Source organism: Curcuma longa, chromosome 3 (assembly GCF_044706935.1).
Source record: "Curcuma longa cultivar G26 ecotype Majalengka, Jawa Barat chromosome 3, ITB_CL_G26_1.1, whole genome shotgun sequence".
Classification (NCBI taxonomy): domain Eukaryota; kingdom Viridiplantae; phylum Streptophyta; class Magnoliopsida; order Zingiberales; family Zingiberaceae; genus Curcuma; species Curcuma longa.
The window spans coordinates 9,262,125-9,285,467 of NC_133863.1; the positions used below are offsets into that span (position 1 = coordinate 9,262,125).

The 23,343-nt window shown below is 36.2% G+C and overlaps 4 protein-coding genes and 1 pseudogene across 6 annotated transcripts; 2 read left to right on the top strand and 3 right to left on the bottom strand.

Annotated features, from left to right (window-relative positions):
* Positions 1 to 267: 267 nt before the first annotated feature.
* Positions 268 to 3,670, bottom strand: LOC141824827 (beta-glucuronosyltransferase GlcAT14B-like). The gene is made up of 4 exons (XM_074712160.1): positions 3,094 to 3,670; positions 2,764 to 2,839; positions 2,570 to 2,685; positions 268 to 1,184 (listed from the first exon to the last, which is right to left on the bottom strand). Exons 1-4 carry the CDS (start codon positions 3,611 to 3,613, stop codon positions 670 to 672), a joined length of 1,227 nt encoding a protein of 408 aa, XP_074568261.1. The 5' UTR covers positions 3,614 to 3,670; the 3' UTR covers positions 268 to 669.
* A 3,301-nt stretch (positions 3,671 to 6,971) lies between these two features.
* Positions 6,972 to 11,767, top strand: LOC141824826 (uncharacterized). Its single transcript, XM_074712159.1, has 6 exons — positions 6,972 to 7,129; positions 7,558 to 7,771; positions 8,925 to 9,246; positions 9,821 to 10,678; positions 10,784 to 10,926; positions 11,583 to 11,767. Exons 1-5 carry the CDS (start codon positions 7,047 to 7,049, stop codon positions 10,900 to 10,902), a joined length of 1,596 nt encoding a protein of 531 aa, XP_074568260.1. The 5' UTR covers positions 6,972 to 7,046; the 3' UTR covers positions 10,903 to 10,926; positions 11,583 to 11,767.
* A 2,179-nt stretch (positions 11,768 to 13,946) lies between these two features.
* On the top strand, positions 13,947 to 16,643 carry LOC141824829 (short-chain dehydrogenase TIC 32 B, chloroplastic-like). 2 transcript variants are annotated; one of them, XR_012601461.1, is made up of 8 exons: positions 13,947 to 14,074; positions 14,240 to 14,471; positions 15,204 to 15,283; positions 15,367 to 15,520; positions 15,605 to 15,683; positions 15,787 to 15,871; positions 15,949 to 16,056; positions 16,403 to 16,448. XR_012601461.1 is itself a non-coding variant. In XM_074712161.1 (8 exons), the coding sequence occupies exons 1-8, from the start codon at positions 13,957 to 13,959 to the stop codon at positions 16,565 to 16,567; spliced, it is 960 nt and encodes a 319-aa protein (XP_074568262.1). In that variant the 5' UTR covers positions 13,947 to 13,956; the 3' UTR covers positions 16,568 to 16,643. The 2 variants fall into 2 exon arrangements, 1 of the variants encoding a protein (XP_074568262.1); XM_074712161.1 differs by having other exon boundaries at positions 15,949 to 15,995; positions 16,403 to 16,643.
* Positions 16,644 to 17,381: 738 nt separating this feature from the next.
* On the bottom strand, positions 17,382 to 17,990 carry LOC141824241 (histone H2B-like; annotated as a pseudogene).
* A 36-nt stretch (positions 17,991 to 18,026) lies between these two features.
* On the bottom strand, positions 18,027 to 23,231 carry LOC141825023 (mitochondrial hydrolase YKR070W). Of its 2 annotated transcripts, XR_012601478.1 has the most exons (13): positions 23,113 to 23,231; positions 22,936 to 23,039; positions 22,600 to 22,635; positions 21,936 to 22,009; positions 21,180 to 21,220; positions 20,850 to 20,921; positions 20,548 to 20,746; positions 20,153 to 20,248; positions 19,966 to 20,033; positions 19,687 to 19,885; positions 18,986 to 19,069; positions 18,542 to 18,730; positions 18,027 to 18,066 (listed from the first exon to the last, which is right to left on the bottom strand). XR_012601478.1 is itself a non-coding variant. In XM_074712386.1 (12 exons), the coding sequence occupies exons 1-12, from the start codon at positions 23,229 to 23,231 to the stop codon at positions 18,668 to 18,670; spliced, it is 1,155 nt and encodes a 384-aa protein (XP_074568487.1). In that variant the 3' UTR covers positions 18,478 to 18,667. The 2 variants fall into 2 exon arrangements, 1 of the variants encoding a protein (XP_074568487.1); XM_074712386.1 differs by lacking the exon at positions 18,027 to 18,066 and having other exon boundaries at positions 18,478 to 18,730.
* Positions 23,232 to 23,343: the final 112 nt, after the last annotated feature.

The following is a 23,343-nucleotide window of genomic DNA, read 5'->3' on the forward strand; positions in this document are numbered from 1 at the left end:
AGAATTATTTTTTTCAAATTTTTATATATATATTTTATGAAATATGAAATTAAAAAGAAGAAAATTCTCTTTCTTATTTTTGTTTAAAATACAAAAATATTTCTCGTGTAAAATATATTAATGAAAAATTAAAATAAATCATTTTACAGTCTTACTATTTAAAACGACTATATGGTACACTCTTCAATACTCTGAAGAAGAAGAAGACAATTATCAAATAAAAACTCTCTAATCAAACTCCTCTAATACAGTAGAAATTGTAACACATCAGAAGTCAAGAAGATAAAATTAATCCAGTCTTCAAATTTGTTCAGATTTCCACAAGAACAAGGAAATTTAGCTTACATGACTCCAAGAAACCTTCCACTCTATCTTTCTCACTTTAATAGAACATGCAACTTCTTTTAATGAAACGTTCATGGACAGGGGGACCATAATAAGCAAGAACATAACAAATGGTCACTGGATAGAAGTTTGGAAGCCTTTGGACAACAAATTTTTCTCAAGAACATGAACCTCTAAAGCTGGCCGAAATCGAAACATCAAAATGGGAGTTGTTCTGTGAGACTGTCAATTGACAGAATACCTAAAATTTCTGTTGCCTCGCTAGAGATTTCACAGCCTTGTGGAAACTGATTTCTAAAACCTTTTGTTTCTGATGTATCTCAGCTATATACATTGTCTAGGCCTGAAATTATCAGGATGAAGAAGTTTCACCAACAATGCCCCCAGCCTTCTTGAATTTACGGTTGGCCGTATGGTGTCGGGTCTTCCGTGCACGGAACAAGGATCCCTACTGAGCTGGGGATCACCCAAGCACCATCCACCAGGTGCAAATCCCCCTATGGATCTATGCAGAAGCTCGTTGTCAATCCTTTCGAGAACAGGATCATCCTCAGCAAAAGAATGTGCAAAAGGGGCTCCGCTCTCAACCATCAAACCGAAGTGCTGTGATGTCAGATTCATCGGGTATGACCGAGGTGGATTATCCCACACCATGAAGCGTAGATCGTCATTAATTGTTGTGTTTTGAAAATCTTTCGAGTTGCACATTACAGTATGGAAATAACCCTCTGAGGATGACAAGAAGTTTGTATAATACATAAGCAAAATCCTAGGAAGATTATCCCATCCACTGATGCAAAAATCAAGAAAAGGTCGTGATAGAATCACCCATGAAGAACCTAGAAAAGAGCAGACCAGAATGTAAAATGTTTGATTAAAAAACAAAAAATACACAGATGGAGAAGAAACTTAGAAAGAAACTCATTACGTAGTTCATAGTAAACAGAAATATCACAGAAAGGAAAACTAATATCAGTACCATCAATAAAGAAACTAATCTTCTATAATTCAATTAATGACAATGTGTAGGTAACAAGAATGACTAACATAAACATTGAAACAACGAATATAAACACTTTGGAAAACTGAATGAAAAATTTTCGATTATGTAAAGATATTCAATTGCTAAGTTATTCATGTAAGATAGTTAGTAGCAATGTACTTGCATTAAAATTTAACAACAATCATTGTAAATGGATGCTATATAAACTGTAACAGACTCACCATCAATTGATTCTACATAACAAACAGTGTAGTCTAATTTGTTGTTCAATGTAGTAATTGCTGGATGAAAGCTTAGTAATGGCACTTGGTGCTTTGATAGTAATAATAGCAATTTGATAATCAAACTTGTCAATATGAAAGCAACATTGAAATCATACGGTCACAAAGAAATACATTAAAATTTTAAAAGGATAGAAGATAGGAGATAGTTGAAAGAGAAATGGCGCATCTCCTGATAATGTGTTGATGCAAACTATTCCAAACCATTAAGGAATAAAAATAATAATAAAGGATTTCTTGAGTAAACTGCCAACAGTGACCTATGCTTACAAAGGAAATGACATAGTTTTGCCAAAATCTTAGTGTTCACAAAGCAAGATAAAATGCAGAAAAAATTCATCAACCCAACTGCTACACCAATCATAAAAGAATGTTAGTTGCCACTAAAGAGCATCTCAAGAGATATGAACTGAATCGCTACTGATCCATCAAACTGTGTTAATCATATAAAGGAAGAAAAGAGTAGTTACTAAGTCACCACTTGCTAGTGTACCACTTCCAACATATAGCAGTGTTCCAGCTATCCTTAATTGAATTAAGAAGAAATCAAAACTAATATCAAGTAGTCATTAACCTCATATGCTTTGCTGCTGTTGGCCTACTTTAATTTAGATAAGCTGAGGAAGATCACTTCATAAAAGATAAAACATAAAAATAGGAGGAAAAAAAAACTAAATTTTCTTTTGTAAAAATAAAACTAGAAGCCAGAATGAGCTTTGAGGTCCAACGAGTGCATAAGTTTGCGAAAGCATGAGAGTGTTTACTAAATCCAATCACTATCTTTCTCTACGACAGTGCTTGTGTTCTGATGAAATAACTAATAATAATTTTTCAAACCATATCCCAGAAACATTTTATGTAGAATAAATTCCTAGATATGAAACTAACATAAAATTCTTAATATTAATAAAGCATAGGTGAACAAAAATGAATCTTGTACCTGTGAATATTTTGAAAGCAGAAGGAATGCTCCTCTTTTCTTTAGCCCAGAAGACAGCAGTCTTACTTGTCTTATAAAACCCTGGATCTATGATGATCGGGCGTGCCCTCTCATACCTATATGAATCATGTCAACATAAAAAACTGATAATCCTATGAGAAAAAATAATAATAGTTTTGGAGATTTGATCTTACTCCCTCCAGCCAATATCGCTCGTGTGCTTAATGAAGTTAAAATCTCTAGGCAAGTATGAAAAAACATGAAGAATATCTGCATATAACAAAAGGAACAAGGCAATAAGAAACAAAGAGAAAGGCCAACAAATAAAAAGTCATATTTTGGATCGAAACTCCTTTTTTTCGTCACAATGGAAATTCCGAATCTCTGTCGAATCAAAACCCTGAAGTGGAAGTTTACGACGAGGACCAAACCGCTGAAATGGTTGATCCAAAGACTACTACACGGTGAAAGAAAAGTAGGCAAATAAAAAGGACGGAATTTTTGTAAAAGTAGAGGAAGGATACCGTCTTGGGGCATCAGAGGATAATCCGCAGCGCTGAGATTGATAAACCAGCTCCAATCCTTGAACTCCCTCAACATAACGGCAACCGCGTGGAGGGTAGAAACCACCACGGTCGGCCCCTTTTCCGACACCGGATTAGCGTCCTTCACCACCCGGACATTGCCTAACTCGAGGAAAGTGGCCACCGAAGAGGCGTAGGCTACCAGATCCGCGCGCTCCTCGGGCGGCGAAGCGAGGTCGAGGTGGAGGACATAGAAGTTCCATGGATGGTACAGAGCCTGTAGGAGCCGCTTGACGCGCCGTCCGTCGCCCCTGGTTCCGGAGATTAGGTAGGCGAGGCGTGGAGGTGCGGGAGGGCGGATGTGACCGGGGGATCGGTCGAGATCGGAGGCGCGGTGGGATTTGAGTGGGCCGAGGGGTCGGACGAGGAGAAACAGCGCGAGGAGGGGAATTGCGAGGAGGAGCACCAGCCACTTCTGCTGGACTGGGAAACCGTGGGAGGCGCCATGGGGCCTCCTCATCGTGGTGGAGGGAGGCAAGGATTAGGGTCCCGACATGAGCGCCGGCGACGCGGCGGCGACAAGGCAAAAAGGGAAGAAAAATGAGGGTGGGAATTACACTATAAAATAGAACGCGTTTTCAAATAAACCCCTTAACTATTGTTAAATTAGATATAGCATGCCATAGCGTAATTCTACGAGTCTTCTGTCTGTTTGTGAGAGCGCCTTTATTATCATTTTCATTATTAAAAAAAAGACACCACCTCTTTTTTAAAATAAAAATAAAATAAAAATAAAAATCAAACGCCGTTCCAACATATTTTTTACTTTTTTAATTTTAATATTATTATAACGACTACCCATATCTTTATTTTAGCTTTGCAGTAACAATTATCTTACTATAGCAAAAGATGGAATTATCTTCCTAATTTCTACACAAGGTAAAGTAATTTAAAATCTATTAAAATAATTTTAACTTGATCAATAGAGTTAATAAAAAAATATTTTAATATAATAATATTATCTTTGTAAAAAAAAATTTTCCTCGTCTTCTCTTCATCCCTATTTATTATATTCATCTTATCTTTCTTTTATTTCATCGAATATTCAATTTTCATTTTTTTTATTCATGAAGGATCAGTATATCCATACTCTATGTAAATATTCTATTATCATCTATAATTATAATTTTTTCTTTAATATATATATATATATTATAATTTAATCAATATTAAGTTTATATGAGTAGAATTTATTGGTGCAGGGAGCATAAAAATCAAATTTATATTTTGATGTTGAGAAATGTTTAAGGTTAAATTTTGTTTGTGATCTAATGAGTTGATAAAGTGTGCAAGTAGCACATTCAGATAAATTTTAGCTCAAGACTAAACAAGTTAAGTCCTAGTCAAAGGTTATGCAAAACAAGTCCTATCTAAATGGTAGACATTGATAAATTCTAATTAAAGACTAGGTAAAAAAGGTGCTGGTCAATGAAACTAGATAAGAAAGACTTAGCAGATTAAGGACACTAGACGGGGAGTCTAAGCAAGTTAGTGGATCGGGTGTCTAGCAAGTCAATGAGTCAACGAAGATCGGGCATCGAAATGAAAGTCTTTAGGGGTCAAAAGATTGGATACTGAGCAGAAAGTCCAAATAGATCTGGTAGATCGAATGTTTGGCAGATAAGTAACATCTCCTAAGAGGAGTCGATGAAGACGTGTTCCTATGAAAAAAGTAATTCATTAGAAATTCAAAAGTCAAAAATCAAGACAGTTATAAAACTATCAAAACTTAATTTCTTGTATTATGCTTATCTTTTTCTAATTTTATGATGTAGGAAATAAGCTTAAAGGAAAATAAAAAAGAGATTTCGAGCGCCCTTATCTGATCCAGGTGCTCAAACATAATTGTTTCAGGTCAACGAAATAAATGAGGTGACAAGTTTAGATTGGCTAGGACACTTCAGCCTCGAGGCATCTAGAATTTGACAAAATCGATCACAGTAATAGCAGATCAAATTAAATTGAATCAGATTGGGTTGGGAGTGCTAGAAAGGGAATTTAGGTGTCCAGAAGGGAGATCCAAGCGCCCGGAATGACTAATAAAAGAAGGTATCGACCAATAGCTCAGAACAAATAATTTTCTACTACCTCATACTTCTATTGTGCTCTAGAATTCCTGATACTACGCTAAAGTGTTGCTCCAATAATTTTGCTTAGTCGTAACTCTTTTGTCTGTAACTTTTAGTTGATTTTATCTTGTGTTTTCATGTTTTAATTTGTAAAGGATCAATAAATTTATTATCAGTGCCATCTTTTATAAAAGATAAAATCTCTTTTTTTTTTAAGAAGGAAGATATTAATAGATTACCATAAAAAATGATCAAAGATCACAGATCTTAAAATAACAGGCATGAATTGTGAACCAAGTAAAAAAATAAAATAATCTTTTCTTTTTATCTTTCTATCTGCTACATCTCTAAAAAAAATAAAAAAGCAAAAATATTATTCATCCTCTTTGGCAAGTTCATCGATCATATCGGACTCTATCCTATCCACTTTTATATCCAGAATCTAAAATTTTTTGTATTTAATTATTTAATTATATTTTAAAAAAAATTCTTGATATCCTTTTTCGGGAGTGACAGAGTATCAGATCCCAAAGAAATTGCCACTGCTAATAATAAGGGCATTTTTAATTTTTTTAATAGGTGATCATGAAAAAATTAAGGCATTGATAATCCAAAATACTAGTTTTCATTACAAAAATGAAGTTCGTTGATCGGTCTTTATCACCAATTGATTTTTTTTTATCAATATGGATATTTCCCAGAAATCATGTATGAAATAAATAAAATAATTTCCACATTTTTATTATGTTTTTTTTGTTCAAAACGCTCCATTAAAATGTTAATCTTTTGAAGGTGTCTGTCAAGACTCTTTTTGTTATTTTCACCTAGACATATTTACCTTTGCTAAAATTAAAAATATGCAAAAATATTTTTCAGAATGTTTTAATTTGCACAAAGAAACATAACCTGATTCATTATATTTATTATGGGTCTGTTCTAATAAAATAAGGTTGTCTCCTAATCATTTAAATTGTCCAAAATGATAAAAATAAAAGGGTACTTTTTACTTATTTTTAAAAATATCATATGTTATTTTAACTAATTAAAATTATTATTATATTTAAAAATTAATTTAATAATGTATAATTAAAAAATATTATGATTTAGTTTAATTATAAAACATTAAAAAATAATAATAAAAGGATCAATATTTAAATTTTATTGCATATGTATAAATTATGCTTTGAATAACTCACTAGTATAGTGAAAAAGAGTGAAGTATTGTGATCAATTTTTTTTTGTCGTGATTAATTATAATTGTGAAGTAATGTCTTTTTTTCTTCATGATTAATTATAATTTTTTTATTTATTTCTTCATATATAATCATAATACCGATCATGTGAAACTTTTAGGGTGAAAAATTTCAAAAGCATTTAAAGAAACAAATTAAATAATTAGAGAGTTCGAGTTTCCATTTTTAAAAAATAATAAAAAATCCGATAGACAAAATAAGAGATCTCTAAAATGAATCCCATAAAATTCAAACATGAGGTGTGCTTTTGACAATAACTAAAATAAGTGGAGTTCTTTAGCATTTTCACTATAATACTTCAACAAAAGTTAGTCCGCAGGATCAATATTATAAACCTACACTTAATCGCATCTGCCATCCATCACACTTCACTGGTAAATCCAAACCGTAAGATTATGTGGAGTACGATAAGTAAAGATGATCCAAGAAACAATGGAACGCGCACAGGCATCATCACCCTCCTCCGGCCAGGCCACCTGGCGGAGAGAGAGAGAGCGCGAGCGATAGGGAGACTCGTCGGCATCGGCGCGGAAAGCTCCAAGGAATCCGTCGCGACCTCGTCGGCGATCGCATGGCCGCCGAGGAAGAGGCCTTCGATCTCGAGGCCAAGCTCTGCGCCGACGGGTCTTGGCATCCCTGCCGCGTCTCTCCGAGGTCCCCCCTCTCTCACTCCCACTCGATCTCTCTTCCTTTTCGCCTAAATCGTAGCGGCTACCTGCTTGCATCTTTTAGGAACATTAAGAAACCCATTACACCAATCGATCAACTAGGGAATAGAGAGTAGATCGCTTTGTTTTAGATCGACTCTACGCGCTTGTTTTCACTAGTGATCTTGGGTTTTGAAGTTCCACTAGTGAAACAGAGGTAGAATATCTTCCACCGGTTTGGGTAAAAGGATGTAACGCCAAATGTTAGTTCAGATCTTCAACGAACAAAACTATGGTTTTATTGTCGACATGAAAATTTCATTTGTTTGTATAAATGCATAAATTTGGTAGTAAATATGCAGTGTGTTTTGCAATACATCTACAACTACTTGTTTCTACATGATTTATAAGTTGAAATGTGGCCTGCTCGTGCAGTTCATACAATGCTAATTTTGGTATTCGTCTCAACATGGGAAGTTGTGGTATGGAAGATATCGTCTTGACTAGAGAAGACATGATTGAGCATCTACGATTTCGTTCAAAGCCTCTGAAGGAAGGAGATTGTTCTCATCTCAAACAAGGAGAAAAAGTTCTTGCCATGAACAATGAGCAATCTGAGAGCTTGTACTTTGATGCCATTATAGAAAAGGTAAATTTCCTCCCTGTTAAAGAATTTGCACCCTTGTTTTAGCTATCATCCATCCTTGAGTGTTAATGTAATTGTTGTTAAATAGAATAGACAAAAAGAGCTTTTATCTTAGGGCTGTCCAAATTTGTATCTCATGTGAGATGAAATCGCCCTTCTTGCCATTAGTAGCCATTTTCATTTTGGTTAGAAACCATCCTTCTGTGAAAGCATTTTCATCTGCTTCTAACTCTAAAACAATGATGTTCTGTAGTCACTTTATTTACATTTACAGGGGAGATTTTCTGGAGCTATTTAAATCGACACTTTTTAAGGAAACTTCCCTTGTCAATTTCGGCGACATATAGTTTCATTGGCACTTAAATACCTGAGAGGCTGAAACTCTGCTCAAACTCACTCTCAAGCAAATAGTATGTCAATTAATGGAAAATTTATGATTTGCTAACTCTTTGAGTTTGGGACTCTACTAGGAAGATTAAAAAATAAAAAAAAATGCTAATTTTATGGGGCAATTAATTATCTTTAATATATGAGAAAATTGGAGAAAATATGTTGAGATCCTATGGATATATTCAAAGTTGATCATAGATTCTATAGTTAGAAGAATTAAATCGATTAGAATGGAAACTGTCAGGGGTAGTAGGAAATTAATGAAAACATTAATCAATCTAATAAAATAATTTAATCAATTTGAATATTACTAATAGTATTGCCTTGCATAGAGTTCAATCAAGGTATAAGATTCATTTAACCCCAAATAATTGGAACAACATCGGTTTACTGATGATGGTAACGATGATGATTAAACAAGGCAATTTATATTACGAAACTTTGTCCTCTTTATGACTATGGGCAAAAAGAATAGCTGTGTAGTAAACATATTTGCATGTCATGCCCTCAGGTTAGCTAGCATTGTATACGTTGCCGTGTCAGTGAACTTGTTTGTACATGCTTATGAGAATATGGCAGTTAAACAAATAATGATAAGCTCTCCTTTGTTTATTTTTCTAAAGAAATGATGAATTAATCCATGTCTTTTCATAGACAAAGATGTTCAACAAAGGTATTCCTTAGATTCTTTGAAAACGTTATGCTATATTGGTTGGTAAATTAGGTTGCCTTCTGAAAAACTTACTGGAGTTACATAATTTGGCAGGTACACATGGTGAGACACTCAGGCAGGTTGCCATGTAGATGCACCTTTATGGTCAAATGGCTTTCGCCTATGCTGAATAGGATAACTACTGTTCCATTTAAGTCAATTATGAAGCTTTCTGATGAAAACATCAATAGCCACCCAATTATATCTGCATTCTTAGCTTCCATGCAACCTCCAAATGATGTAATATTTCATCCTCCCTTTGGTTCATTAGAAAATAATACTGGTGAGGCTAAACTCTATCACATACTGGAAAAGCAAGTGGAGGAGATAAGCAAGCTGGCAGATGGATCTGTATTGTCAAACAATGTCTTTTTAGGTACAACTTCTTTAGTTCTTAGTTTGTCTATCCAAAATATCAGAATCTTTGATACTTTGGTAACTTTTGTCACAAGGAAGTAAATATAAACTAATCAGATAGTCAGTTAGTGACTTGAATATAGTTATTAGGATAACTTAAAAAGGAGGCTTCTAGACATTACAGAATAAAGTAAATTCTTTTTTAAAGAACTAGTAACTAATGGATTACGTTCTTTAGAAAGTTACAACTATACTGATAGTTCTCCACATATATAATCACAACCCTCTAAAACTGCCCTTGCCAAAAAGTGCACCTCCTTATTCTTACCCCTATGAACATGACACCAAGAAAACACCATATCAGCCCCTAGTGTTTTAATGCTCTCCGCAAGTTTAGTTACCCTTGACGAGATTCAACATGTGCGCTCAGTTTTTCTGGGCTGGTGTGGTTGTGTGTTTATCATGCAATAGAATTTATACTTTTATGTACACCTTTGCTTATAGAAGATGATATGACCTGTTTCAACAGAACATTCATGATGGTAAGTTTTCCAATTTGTAGCATCACACTTCTAAAATAAATTATATTGCAGCTAACTCCGTTGAACAAAATGAAGTTGAGTGTAAAGCTATCACCGGGAAGCAGATCAAAGGACGGAATGATGTAGTCCTTATGAATCATTTTGATAATACTTCTTTACTCAGTCCTCTTGCAGCCCGTGCAGCTCTTGCTTCCTTGGTGCATGAAAAACTTTCAGATAAACAGGAAGGTTATAATATTTGCTTACAAGAAACTGTACTGGATCTCCTTCCGAAAAATGAAAAGTGCAACTCGGATCAATATACATTAGTCGAAGCCAGAGTGATCCAGGTTGATGCCATTGCCATGGATAACGGTACTGAACTTCCACATCTTGTCCAACAATCAGTCAATGGCAGATTTACTCGTGAAGGACACAGTTTGGTCACTACTAGTAAAAGGAAAGTTAGTAAGTCTCTTTCTGATGATTCCCCATATTCAGCTACTAACCTCAAGAAATCAGCCAGAGCATCTAAAGTACCAAGAAACAGGAACCTGGCCTCCTCTGTAACTGCAAATCATTCAGAAAGGTCAGCAACCATTGCAAACTCAAATTATGGAGTCACAGCACGGCTAACCCGTTCGGCAGCGAGAAAGAAAATGTCCGAATTAGCTGATAAAGGGCCAGTAGAAGAGCTCTCCAGTTCAGTAAACACAAGGCTAATAGTTTCTGGACAACAAGTAGCGAGGAAGCTTGTGTACAATGGTCCGGCATTTGTAGAAAGAAATGATGAAAATCTTGCTCCAGCTCAGAAGATTGAAAGCGAGAGTAGTGCATTGGTCTCAACATATAAAGAAATCAGTAGTGATAGCAAACCCAAAAAGAAGAAAAGGACCGAGGAGTCCAGTTTTGGCATTACTGAAGATCAAGGTGACAAAAACATTAATGATTCCGATACTGTTACTGTTAACATGTGTAAGCTATCACTGGTTTTGTAGTTATAAATCGTTATGTACGATTGTGAATTTCCTACAGGTGTGATCTCGAAAGATGGAGAAACCTCAAAAGCTAAGAAAAAGAAGATGTCTTCAGAGAAACTTGTATTAAGGTTTTCACCACGGCTTAGAGCTCTTTCATCACCCAACGCTTGCTGAACAATCCTTACTAGCTTTGAACAAGTAATTCTCTGAGGACTTTTTTATTCCTTTTGATTTCTTAGTAGTGCAAGTGCATAGTCACACAGTATAGAAATGGATGATTCTTTTATGTTTGGATTGTATCCTTGCTGTCCTGTTCTTATGTTAACAAAACTGTTTTTGGCTACCATGAGAACCTTACCAGGTTTGTGAACACTACCAGATCGTCCAAGCGGATCCCTCCTGACGGGACCACTCATAGGCCACCCTACCTGCACTTGGTTTTTTTTTTTTCCTTCTGATATTACTGAACAGGAATTCAAATGAATTCATCAGAACATGCTCTTACAATGAGAAATTGACCAAAAGACCCCCTTTCAATTTTTTTAAAAAAATATACCTGGCTTAATTTTTTTTTTCCAAAATACCTACAAAATATATCTGGTTCAACAGCATAACCTGATTTGTAAATCAGTTAATGCCATGCAAATAGATTTTGTTTTTTCAGTTATATAGAAAGCTTGATATCCAATCGCAGTGGGATAAAGACATTGTTGTTAGAGAAAGCTTTATATGTTTGTATTGGGTGTATCAAAGCTTAGAATGCTGTAAATTTGTGATTTTTGTCCGTTACATCTTCTTGCTATCTCATAATTCGTGCTAATGTGTTCCTCTTGCCTCTTGTTGCAATTTTACAGGTCACTTTTGAAGGATTATAACCCAGGGTTTAATGCTGCAGTTTGGAACACCCTTTGCAGGTGAGCAGGGAATCAGAAATAGCAAGGTAGCCTCTCTTTCTCAGTGCATGCTGATCTTTGCATTTTTGTGATATAAACCTTGCAAAAGTATGCACGTTAATATTAGTTTGGTCAATATTAATCTATTTTAAGCTGCACTGCTTTATTATTAATATGAGTGAATCCTCTTTTAACCCTTCAGTATAATTATTTTGAAGCATGGGAAGGTAGTTTAGGGAGGGTAATTAAAATGACAAGATTTTTTCAAAGAATATTTTTGATATTTTAAAAGCCATATAAATTTTAGAGGGATAAATAAAACTTCTTAATTAAATTCTCTCTAGCTAGAGCTTCCACTTGTTAAATGAATAGTTCATCATTGTGATTGGTAATCAATGCCAAACCAAATACCAATTCCTCATTTACTTAGTGCTTGATATTCCTTTAATGGTTGGAGCCCAAAAATAATGAAATCAACTGTTGATCTATGACATTTCTATTCTCAATTATTTCAATAGCACCTCCATTTATCGAGAGTTAATAATGGGCATGCCCACCACCTTGGCTCAATCCTTCAAACGTGGTCTCCCCACCACCACAACCATCACAGTTCTTATCAATAGTTTTCGACAAATGATCATATTATTTCTCCTATTCGTAGATTTATGATCTAATTCTTTTTCTCTCGTAGTGGTTAACTGTAACTTTTTAATTTATTTTTTCACAGATGATCGTGAGGTTGACCGTATGGAACTGTTGGATAGTAGATTTCACTTTTTGTTGAAATAATCCAATCCTTTCTACGTATATACCTTTCTCTTTGATCATTATATAAATAGGTCCCTATGACTCTCCTATTCAACGATTACTAATCCAACATCCCTCTATCTACTATATCTTTCTCTTTGATTGATAAATAAATAGGTTTCTAGAAGATTCATTGATCCATAACTTTCTCTTTGCTAGTTAAATGAGCAAGTCACTATGACTCTCCTATTTCAAGATTCCTTGTCCAATAAGTTCTTATGAGTTACTCTCCACCCTCTATATAATCTATTATATATTTCTTTGAGTCCTCACAATCGTAATTGAGCTGGTACTCGAGTGACAGAGTTGTTGGATTATATATTTCTTTGATCACTAAATGAAGAGATCCCTATGGCTCTCCTATCTCAACATTCCTAACCTAACCTCTTCTATCTAATAATTCTTTCTATACTTTTCTCTTTGATAAGCTTGTGCCAAACCATGGAAGCTATATGATTATTTTACAAATTAATTTTATAAATAATATTTTTCATCAAAATTTACTAAAACTCACATAAATTATGTTAATACATTCGAACATACTCAACTATCATGGTGTCACGTACGGAGAAACAATTATTTCGCTGCCAAATTTGAAATTAGTGAATATTTAATTTCTTATGTTGTTTCACCAAAGAGATTAATAAATTGATGAAAGAAATATTAGGACGCCTTTGTTAGAAAATTTAATTTGAAAGTTAAGAATATAAATAAAAGAAATATTTTAATTTTAATTGTTTGACATATTTAAAATTAAATTTATTAAAGACAAATAATGTGATAAATATTAGACTCTTTTTTGATCTAATTCTTATTATTTTTCTTTGGATTGCAATCAATTGGACTTCTTTAATTATATCATTTATTAATTGACTTTAAATGTGATCTATTATTTTTTTATTTTAAGTTATCATTTTCAGATAATTTAATTTATTATATTTTAATAATTAAAATTATCCAGTCCACCGATTACGAACGACCAACCACTAATTAATTGAGGCAATTTGATTGTTTTTCATTCAAAACATTTTCATTATATAATTCAACCTATTAAATGTTTCATTAATTTTAAAACTTTTATAATAAATGACGCAAACTACCTATATAATTCATATAATCTTCAAATCGAATGCAATAGAATTTGAATAAATTAAATTTTCCTTATTTATATATATATATATTAAAACTAAAGAAAATAGAAAATTAAATAATTCACAAATTAACTAAAACCTAATTGAAATTATTGATTTGGTACATTAAACGATGACAAATATTTTTAAACTTTATAAAATTTATATTTTATTCATTATTTCACATTTTTATCCATTATTTCACATTTTATAAGTTGAAAATTCAAATATTACCCCCCCCCCCCCCCCCCCCCCCCCCCCCCCCCCCCCCCCAAATTTGTACTCGCTGGGGCCCACAACCCAACGCCCTTCGCGACTACACAATCTCCGCGCTCGCCACCATAAATACCGCCTCCCTCAACCACCTTTCACATCTCCCGCACTCGCCACCGGCGATCATGGGCCTCTTCCGGCTGGTGACGGGCATCCCCGGCCCTAGCGGGTTCGGATCTGCATCCACCGCCGAGCAGGTCACCGCCGACATCGACGCCTCCGACCTCACCGCCATCGTCACCGGTGTGATCTCCTCCCCATTCCTCCTCCTCCCAAAACTCCATCGAAGCTCAGATCCTCACTCCTTTCCCCTCCAAAACTCAAATCCCTAATCTCAAAGCTCCGATCTCTACTCCAAATTCCACCCCCAAAAAACTTATCTCGATCTGCTTTTCCCCCTTTGATCAGGAGGAGCGAGCGGGATCGGAACGGAGACCGCGCGAGTGCTTGCGCTCCGCGGAGCTCGCGTGATCATCGCGGCGAGGAACATGGATGCCGCGAACGCCGCCAAGAAGCTCATCCTGCAGACTTCGCCATCGGCGAGAGTCGACATCTTGAAGCTCGACCTGAGTTCGCTGAAGTCCGTCAGAGCGTTCGCAGATGAGTTCCTTTCCATGAACCTTCCTCTCCATATCTTAATGTAAGTATAAAAAAAAATAAAATAAAATAACAATATATTTATATTTTTCTTTTTCATCTCTTCCAAGATTAGTGTAGTGAATTATAACCAATCATCAAGTCGTATTTGTCCCAACTAGCTCGACCTCGGATCAACTACATAAAAGTGATCCTTCAATTTAGAATACAATCGGCACTAAAACACTCTTTTAGACGTGATTATGATCTCACATTTGTTGCATCTGGGATATAATTGAATTGATTATGATGGGACAGATTTATTAAAATGGACAAAGATTAAATTTCAACGAAATTAAAGCAATACCCTCCTCTATCATAGTCAACTGCAACTTTTCAATTTACCTTTTCACAAATGGTCATAAGACCGATTGTATAAAACCGTTGGAGTAACGAATTCTATTTTTTTACTTAAATTATTTATATGGTGTAGGATTTTGAGTTTACGGTAAGTCTTTATTGTTAATGTATCTCTAAATTTTGCTAATGCGACTAAAGAGGATCCTATTCTTCTTCATTGAGGCTCTTGTGATTAGAAAGTTCATCTTCATCTTGCAATAACGAAAAGCATTATTTCTTTCTAGTTTAAATTTTACCTTTTCCATTCAGATCCATCCCATAACTATTCATGTGAAAACCTTGGCAAAAACACTCTTAGTATTTCTAAGATGTGAAAATGAGCAAGTAAAGTTTTTGTTTTTTAATCGATTTCATCATCCCTAAATTTTGTTCTCAGAAACAATGCTGGTGTTATGTTTTGCCCTTTCCAACTTTCAGAGGATGGAATTGAGCTACAGTTTGCCACAAATCATTTAGGTATTAATTTCTTTTAACATAATTCTTCTCCAAATTTATTTATACTTGTTATTGTACAATTTTTGAGGCTTTGTATTTCTCAGGCCATTTTCTGCTATCAAACCTTCTTCTCGAGAAGATGAAGAGCACAGCAAAGGAAACAGGAATCCAGGGCAGGATTGTGAACCTCTCGTCCATAGCTCACTTGCATACCTACCCAAACAGCATCAACTTCGACAAACTCAACGATAAGAACATGTGAGTCGATTGGTTGAACCGACCAATCTGGCCTGTGTTTCACAGTAACTGAATATGTTTTCTGTTTCCTTGTTGCCTCATTAGCTATTCAGATAAGAAGGCTTATGGGCAGTCTAAGCTGGCCAATTTACTGCATGCACATGAGCTCTCAAGGAGGTTAAAGGTATTCCTTTCACTTTCAGTTTTATTAAATCCATAATTCTATCAATAACTAAGATTTAAAGTGCATTTTAACCCTAATTAATTGAGATGATTATGCTTAATAGGAAGATGGTGCAAATGTTACTGTAAATTCAGTGCATCCAGGGCTGATTTTGACAAATTTGATGAGGCACTCACTTCCACTAATGAGTATGTTCTTCCTCAAGCTTTCAAAAACAATTACCTGGCAATAGAAAGTTAATTGTGGTTTTGATATGCTCATGCAGGGATTTTGAAAGTATTCAGCTACATTTTTTGGAAGAATATTCCACAGGTATAGCATTATTTGTTCCCTTTGTGAAAAATCTCCGGTCCAATTTCTCCGACTCAACCAGGTAGGGCAAATGCCTAAATCGAGCCTCTGCTGTTTGCCAACGAAGATTTTAGAGTTCAAATCTTCCTATCAATGGAACCATGACCTAATCTGAAAAGCAAGGATCCATTGTTCTATAAGTAACCGATCGACATAGATAAAGTAGTCCTCGAGCAATGACTAAACTCTCAGTTTACTCTTCGATTCGCAATGATTAAACTAACATCTTTTTCGTCAGCAAAAGCTCATTCTAAGTACTCAATTCTCGGTTTAACCGATTGTAAAACCCTAAACTCTAAAGTATTTAAGGTGGTACTCAAGCAATGACTACTAAACCTTGCTATATTTTTGTACTTCATCTCCTGCAGGGAGCATCTACAACATGTTATGTGGCTCTACATCCGAATGTTAAGGGAGTGACAGGGAAGTACTTTTATGATTGCAATGAGGAGTTGCCAAGTCAATCGGCTAGAGATGAAGCCTTGGCTTCAAAGCTGTGGAGCTTCAGTGAAAAACTAGTTAGCTCAGTGTAGTGTAGTGGTTCCTTAGTTTGGGTGGCTTTAATCGGATAGGATGGCGTGAAGGTTGCAGATTTTCTTCATGTATGATCATAAGAAAGAGTCGTTCTTTGCAGAATAGATTTCTATATAAATCTTAAGACGAAAATGCCATACTGCGCGACACCCGCGACTCACCGCCGCTGCCACCGCTGCCACCGCTGCCGCCGCTATCGCCGCACCATCCGACTACCGTCGGCCGCTGCCTCGGGCACGATCGACGCACCACTTACCGACGCTCCATCTGGCGATCACGATTTGGCTGGAATCCATGACAATCACGGCCAGCAGTGGCCATGCCACTGCCGATCGTATGATTTCACTGTTTTCGATCAAATTACATCAAATTCCGACTACTATCCAATTAGAATCCGACGCCAGTCAAAGTGCCAGCAAGCAGCATGTCGATCGCACCCAAGACGGCAGCCAGCACTAATCGGATGGTGCAGCGGCCAGCAGTAGTCAGATGGTGCAGCACCAACGGCAGTGGGTCAGTGGTGTCATGCACAGATCATGCCGGAGAAGTCGCACAGCATAGCATTTCGCAATCTTAAGATATTATTTTACGTTCACAAATTTTCAGGATGATATCAAATCCTGAGGAACAGGTATCAATGGAGCACTTTTCTTAAATTCAAAGCAAAAGAATTAAAGATTAGAAAGCACAGAGCAGAATTGTGAGACTTAATCGGGAAACAGAAGAGAGACGGAGAGCTATTTTTGGATCAATTGAAATTAAAGAAAGCTGTGAAACATGGAACAAGGACGAAGGATGAAACCAAAGCTTGAATCTGCTAACCTTCTACACTACAACGCAAATCTAGGGAAGCACCGGGAAGAACAAGGCAAATCTTACTTACGAGCTGGTGAATTTGGTCACCGCTTTGGTGCCTTCGGAGACAGCATGCTTGGCGAGCTCCCCTGGGAGGACAAGGCGGACGGAGGTCTGGATCTCGCGGGAGGTGATGGTGGGCTTCTTGTTGTAGCGCGCGAGCCTGGAGGCCTCCTGGGCGAGCTTCTCGAAGATGTCGTTGATGAAGGAGTTCATGATGGACATGGCCTTGCTGGAGACGCCGATGTCGGGGTGCACCTGCTTGAGCACCTTGAAGATGTAGATCTTGTAGGTCTCCGTCCCCTTTTTGGCCTTCGTCTTCTTCTTCTTCTCGCCACCGGCGGCGGCATCCTTGGAGGGGACGCGCTTCTCGGCCTTGGGCTTCTTCCCGGCGGGGGCCTTCTCCGCCTTCTTCTCCTTGTCCTCCGCTGGCTTCTTCTCCGCCGGCTTCTTCTCGGCCTTCGGAGCCATCGCGATCCCTAACGAGCGATCTGGAGCGACAACTGAAGAAGAAGAAGGCGGGAATTTTGAAACCTGAAGCGATGGGCCAAGTCGGGCTCAATGCATTGGCATTTATAGGCCAAGGATCTGTGATCTGATTGGCTGGTGGTTAGGAGACGGAGATTGATGCGTTGGCAGTATCCTGTACGTTGATTTGTATTTAACTTTAACGGTTGGGATCATTTTAAATCAAAATAAAACCACCTATATAACTTTTTAAAAAATTCATTATATTTTAATTTTTAAAAAAACTACATCATCAAGAGTCAATAAACGAATTATTATTATTTCGTAGATGATAGATAAATAATTTAAGCATATTTCAATTATATTAAATTCTTAAAAAATATTTTTTAAAAAAAACAACATTTAAATGTTTTCATGATATTTTTTATTTAGTTATGTGTACTAACACGATTATTGTTATACAAAGGAAAAAAATACACATTACTTTTTAAAAATTACCAAAATGTTTCAGAGTTATAAATTATCATTGTACACTTAATTTGCAGGTTTTACAATTTACTCCTCATGATTTAGTTGTCTTCGTTGACTCAATAATAAAGTTATTATCATGTGACCTAAAGATCATGAATTCCTGAGGCATGAGTTTGTACCTCTATCGAATGCACAGTTGAAACTACTGGCTTGGAATTCTCGAATCGACCGACCAGAATCATTCATTCATCCCGTGCATCGTCGACTTTGGTCTCTTTCGACAAATGAAAACAAACAAATAGTCGTCATGATTGTATGTTCTCCTTCTTCAGGATAAAATCCACAGCCTCTTCGACAGTATCCACCACCTAGAGTAGCAACAAAGACAGAAAGTCCAGCTAACTTGCATTAGTTTACATTCTATCAAAACTAGGTAATTTAGTTTTTGTTTCATCCTTTAGCATCTCTCCTCTTCCTTTTCTTTCTCGGCATAACCAAATATTAGAGTCAGTAATAGCATACAGTTTAGTATGAAACTATAACAAATGTGCAAACTATAACAAATGTGCATTAGCATATCGAAAGTCGAAAGATCTTACAGTAAGATAAATAAATTGACCTACCAGGTCTGCGGGGAACTGTTCGTCATTGTCTTTACCCTTGAACACCCCAGTTCTAGTCAGAATAGGAAACCAAGGATGCCCTGCCTGCAATGGAGAATAGTAAAACAAGACAATTAAAGCACATTCAGAAAATAAACCATGTCTTAAGGAAATTTTGAATCTTCTCAAGAAGAAACACTGTCAAAGTTCGATACGATAGTAAGGACGATTATGCCACAGAGCTAGCAGTTCCAGCCCTAAACACACTTTTTGTGGTCCTTTGAACTGAGTTACAATCACTTGTTGAGTGATCAAAGTTAAATAGAATACATTCTTCTGAAATGGTAGAAATCATTGGCAAAGAACAGTCAGGGAAGCTAGATTGATATGTATATATATATAACAAACGGTGGTCGAGTAGTTCAAAGAGAACAGGGGGAAAAACAGATCAGAGCGAGCCTTGTGGATATGCTGATGGTAATGGAGAATTTCGTCGTGATAATGTCATGCTGGATGCTAATTTAAACGGCTGCTGTGGCAGATTGTACGCAAAGCAGCAAGACATCACAGCCAACATCAGTTAGCTTGACCACAAAAATTTGGATGCTGAGTCAAATGGTCTAAGTTTTGAAAAGGTCAACAACAATCTCAGATTACACATCACTTGATGACAAACTGGAAATGATCCTGTATAAGTTTATTCTGAATCCATAACCTCATACCTTCTTGGCACCATTGACATCGACTTTAGGATTATCTCCGATCATATAGATGATATTGAATGCAAAGTTCTTGCTGACCCTCATCTCCTTAGCCGGGTAAGTAGTCAGTGCTAGTTTCATCAGAGTAGATTCAGCATTCTTGAACACAGATGGATTTGGTTTGCCATAAGATGTATACTCCAGTGGGCTGCTATGAATTCTGCATTTGATGTAAAGAGTTTAAGGAATATGTAAAATTACATTACCTTTTAACGAAATTACCAAAGCTAAATCTAGTGCCTGTTATATATGCTTTCCAGTGCTATCCTGAAAGCACCCATCCCGAGACGCTCGCAAGGAAATGCAGCCTACTAAGGTTGGAGTATGTCAAAACTTCAGGAAAATGCATAGTTGCAAATTACAATCAACATTCTCCATCAGCCAAAACTACTTGAAAAAGTGAACAATAGCCTGAATTTTATCTCACCTGGTATTCAAGATCATCTGCTGCAAAATATAAAGGTGGTTGATGTCCATTTCCCTTACCAGGAAGCCCACCATATCTTAAGATATCACAAAGCACCTACAATTCCCCAACATAAATAATGAAAAATTCATTTATATAACCAAAGGAACAAACGGCCAAACACAACAACAACAAGACATGAGTCTCAACTAGTTGGGATCTGATACATGAATCTTATGGCGACAATGAACTCTGTACAAAGCATGATCTGAGTTCTTTACATTACCATGAGACACATAAGTACAGTGCCTCAGGGATGCAAGAAATAAAATTGATGATACATATTATCAAGCTATCACCATACGTGAATATTTTGCAAATAAGTCGCACAGGAAGAAAGTGAATAAAAAGAGTACCTGAATATCCCTTCCCCAATCAACAGGATCACTGACAACAAATGCTCCTTTAACCCTCTCGGAGTGCACATTAAATTTTGATTGGAAACCTAATTTACAATTTTTATCAAATGATTGCTTGAGACTCCAGGTTTTGTACTGAGAAAGGGGATCGATGTGATTGAAGTATGAAGCATAGTCATCGATAGAAAGAACTTTCCTGCACACAAAATAGAAGGCTGCTAGGAATAACACACTTCCAGAAACTGGAAGGGAAAAAACAAAAACAAAGAAAACGAATACTGATGTTTTTTTCCTCTTACTTGAATCCATACTCTGCCATCACTAGGGCAGGTTCTCCTTTTCCAACTGCAACTATAAGCTCATCCTCAAATCTGCATATTATAAGTAACAAATTTCATTATACAATGTTCTGTCCTTGATAATGAATTATGACAACCTACTTCTATGAGACAATCTTGATTGTTATTATACACAAACATCACATTGAGTAAGAACAAAAATGGAACAACTTTGGATAAACCTCCTTGCATATTTCATAAACTACAAACCACATCAATATATTAGGTAAATTCCCTTTTATTATTGTTATTATTTTTGTTGAAGCTTTTAATTTTTTCCAATTTCAGCACCTGCTGACCAATTGTCGGAAAGGTGAATGCCCGAGCACTACCTGCATCACAATGCAATCAGTTGATAGTCTTGCGAGATCATATGCTAAATACCAATTTAGAAAGCTTAAAAAAGATTCGGTTACTAGTAGTAAAAGTGAAACTAAATATTTTAGGTGCATTTCTTTTTCCCTGCAGGAAAGGAAGTGTCTGATAACATGATGGAAGACCTTTAATACTAACATCAGCCTACTGATATAAACACAACAATGTTAAATTCGCAATTTTGTTTCATGACAATTTAAACATAAATATTAAGAAAAAAAATCTTATGTGTTTTCATTTACAATCTTCAGTTTTCACATGATTGTCATTCCCAAAGACTACTTGGCGTACAAGAAACAAAAACAACAAGAAGTCAGTCCTAACTATTTTTGGTCAGTTATATAAAACTTCCCCTCCATTTGTTTGACCATGTCATCAAGAAAGCAAAGGTTGATTGGGGGTTCTCTTAATTATATATATATATATATACTCTTCACATGCTAAAATCTAAATTCAATGACTTAAACTTTTCTACTTAGAAAATCTAAAGGTCGTTTTTGAATCTGCTTATTATAACTAACCTAACTAATTCTGCTCTCTTTGACACAGACTTGTTAATCCATAAGGGTTTTTTTCCGTATGAAAATGTGACTACATAGGATCCTAAATCAATAGTTAAACTTTGTCGATATAATCCTAAATATGGAGAAATACATGAAGGATATAACTTACCTGTAGAGGTGAAATGGGAACTCCCAAAAGCTCGCTCAACTCCAAAGATCGTTTAGTTTCAGGGACACCACCTCCTGTTCATTTATACAGTTAAAGTTTCAGGTAACTTTTCTTACCATCACTTAGGTAGGTTCCACTTCATATTGAACAAGCATATGACAGGCTTAGTGTAAACATAATGAAAATGGTAACAATTAATCTATTCAGTACAGAGGCATCTATCAAGTATAGAGGCTATCTGTTATGTAAACATATGTAACAATGTGTGTGTTGGCATAAAGAAAATGGCATCAATTAGCCTATTCAGTAAAAAGATCATCTATCATGTACGAATATGGAAACTGTGTGTACTTGGGTGTGTGTGTGAGAGAGAAATGTCATCGAAAATCCCTCAAGTAAAGGTTCTACTATGTTTGTTAAGTGAAGGATTAAAAAGGAGTGAGTGTCAGAGAGAGAAAGAGGTGTACTAAAATTATCCCTCCAGTAAAGATTCTACTGTGTTTGTCAAGTGAATAATATAAGATTAAAAAGACTACAGAGTGACAAACATCAACTATAGTTGAAAAGGAAATAGAGAGAAGATTTAACTGAGTAGTAAAAATTCAAGCTAACAAAGTTGAAGTCCACTTTATTGAAATCGAACACAACCATAGACAAGGCTCACCGTTTGTTAAGAACAAAAAAGGAACCTTGAGAGTGCCTGCCAAGAAGAAATTTGCGCAATAGTCAGATGCAGAAGCAAGATACACAGCCCGGAACTCAAAAAACAGAAAGAAAACATGAACTTGAGCAAAAGAAGCTAACTTCCTTACTTCCCCAACATGAAATCATTCTAACAGTTATCTTAATTATGGACGCCAGTATGACACAATGTAAATTCAAAAAACCTCCTAGGAAACATTTCCTTTTGGTATATTACACTTTTTTTCACACCTTAAATCAAGTAATAGAACGACTGGATGCGGAGTAGAAGAGTAAAGCCTAATATGCATGGCGATACCATCGGCGTGGTAGAGCCTCCGCAGGGCGTGAGAGGAGCCTCCGATGGTGGTTCGGCCTCGAAGAATGACACCGTCAATGTCGAACGCGATCCCGAAGGAAGTTCTGCCAAGCCGAATCAGCCGCCTCGATTAAAGAGGAAGGAAAGGGAAGCGAATGGGCATGGGAGAGGAAAGACCTGTCGGATTCCGGGTGGAGAAGCTGCGATAATGACCTCCGGAAGCGCGGGTTCTCCGGCGACGGCGAGGATCTGGACCTTGCCCGCGATGCCCGGAGGAGAAGGGATCGAAACCCCATGACTGACTTAGATGCGAATCGCTTCGCACAAAAAATTATTTATTTATTGCAAATGCTATAATTTTACTTATTATACATATTTAAAAAATAACAATTAAAAAAGGGGAAAAAT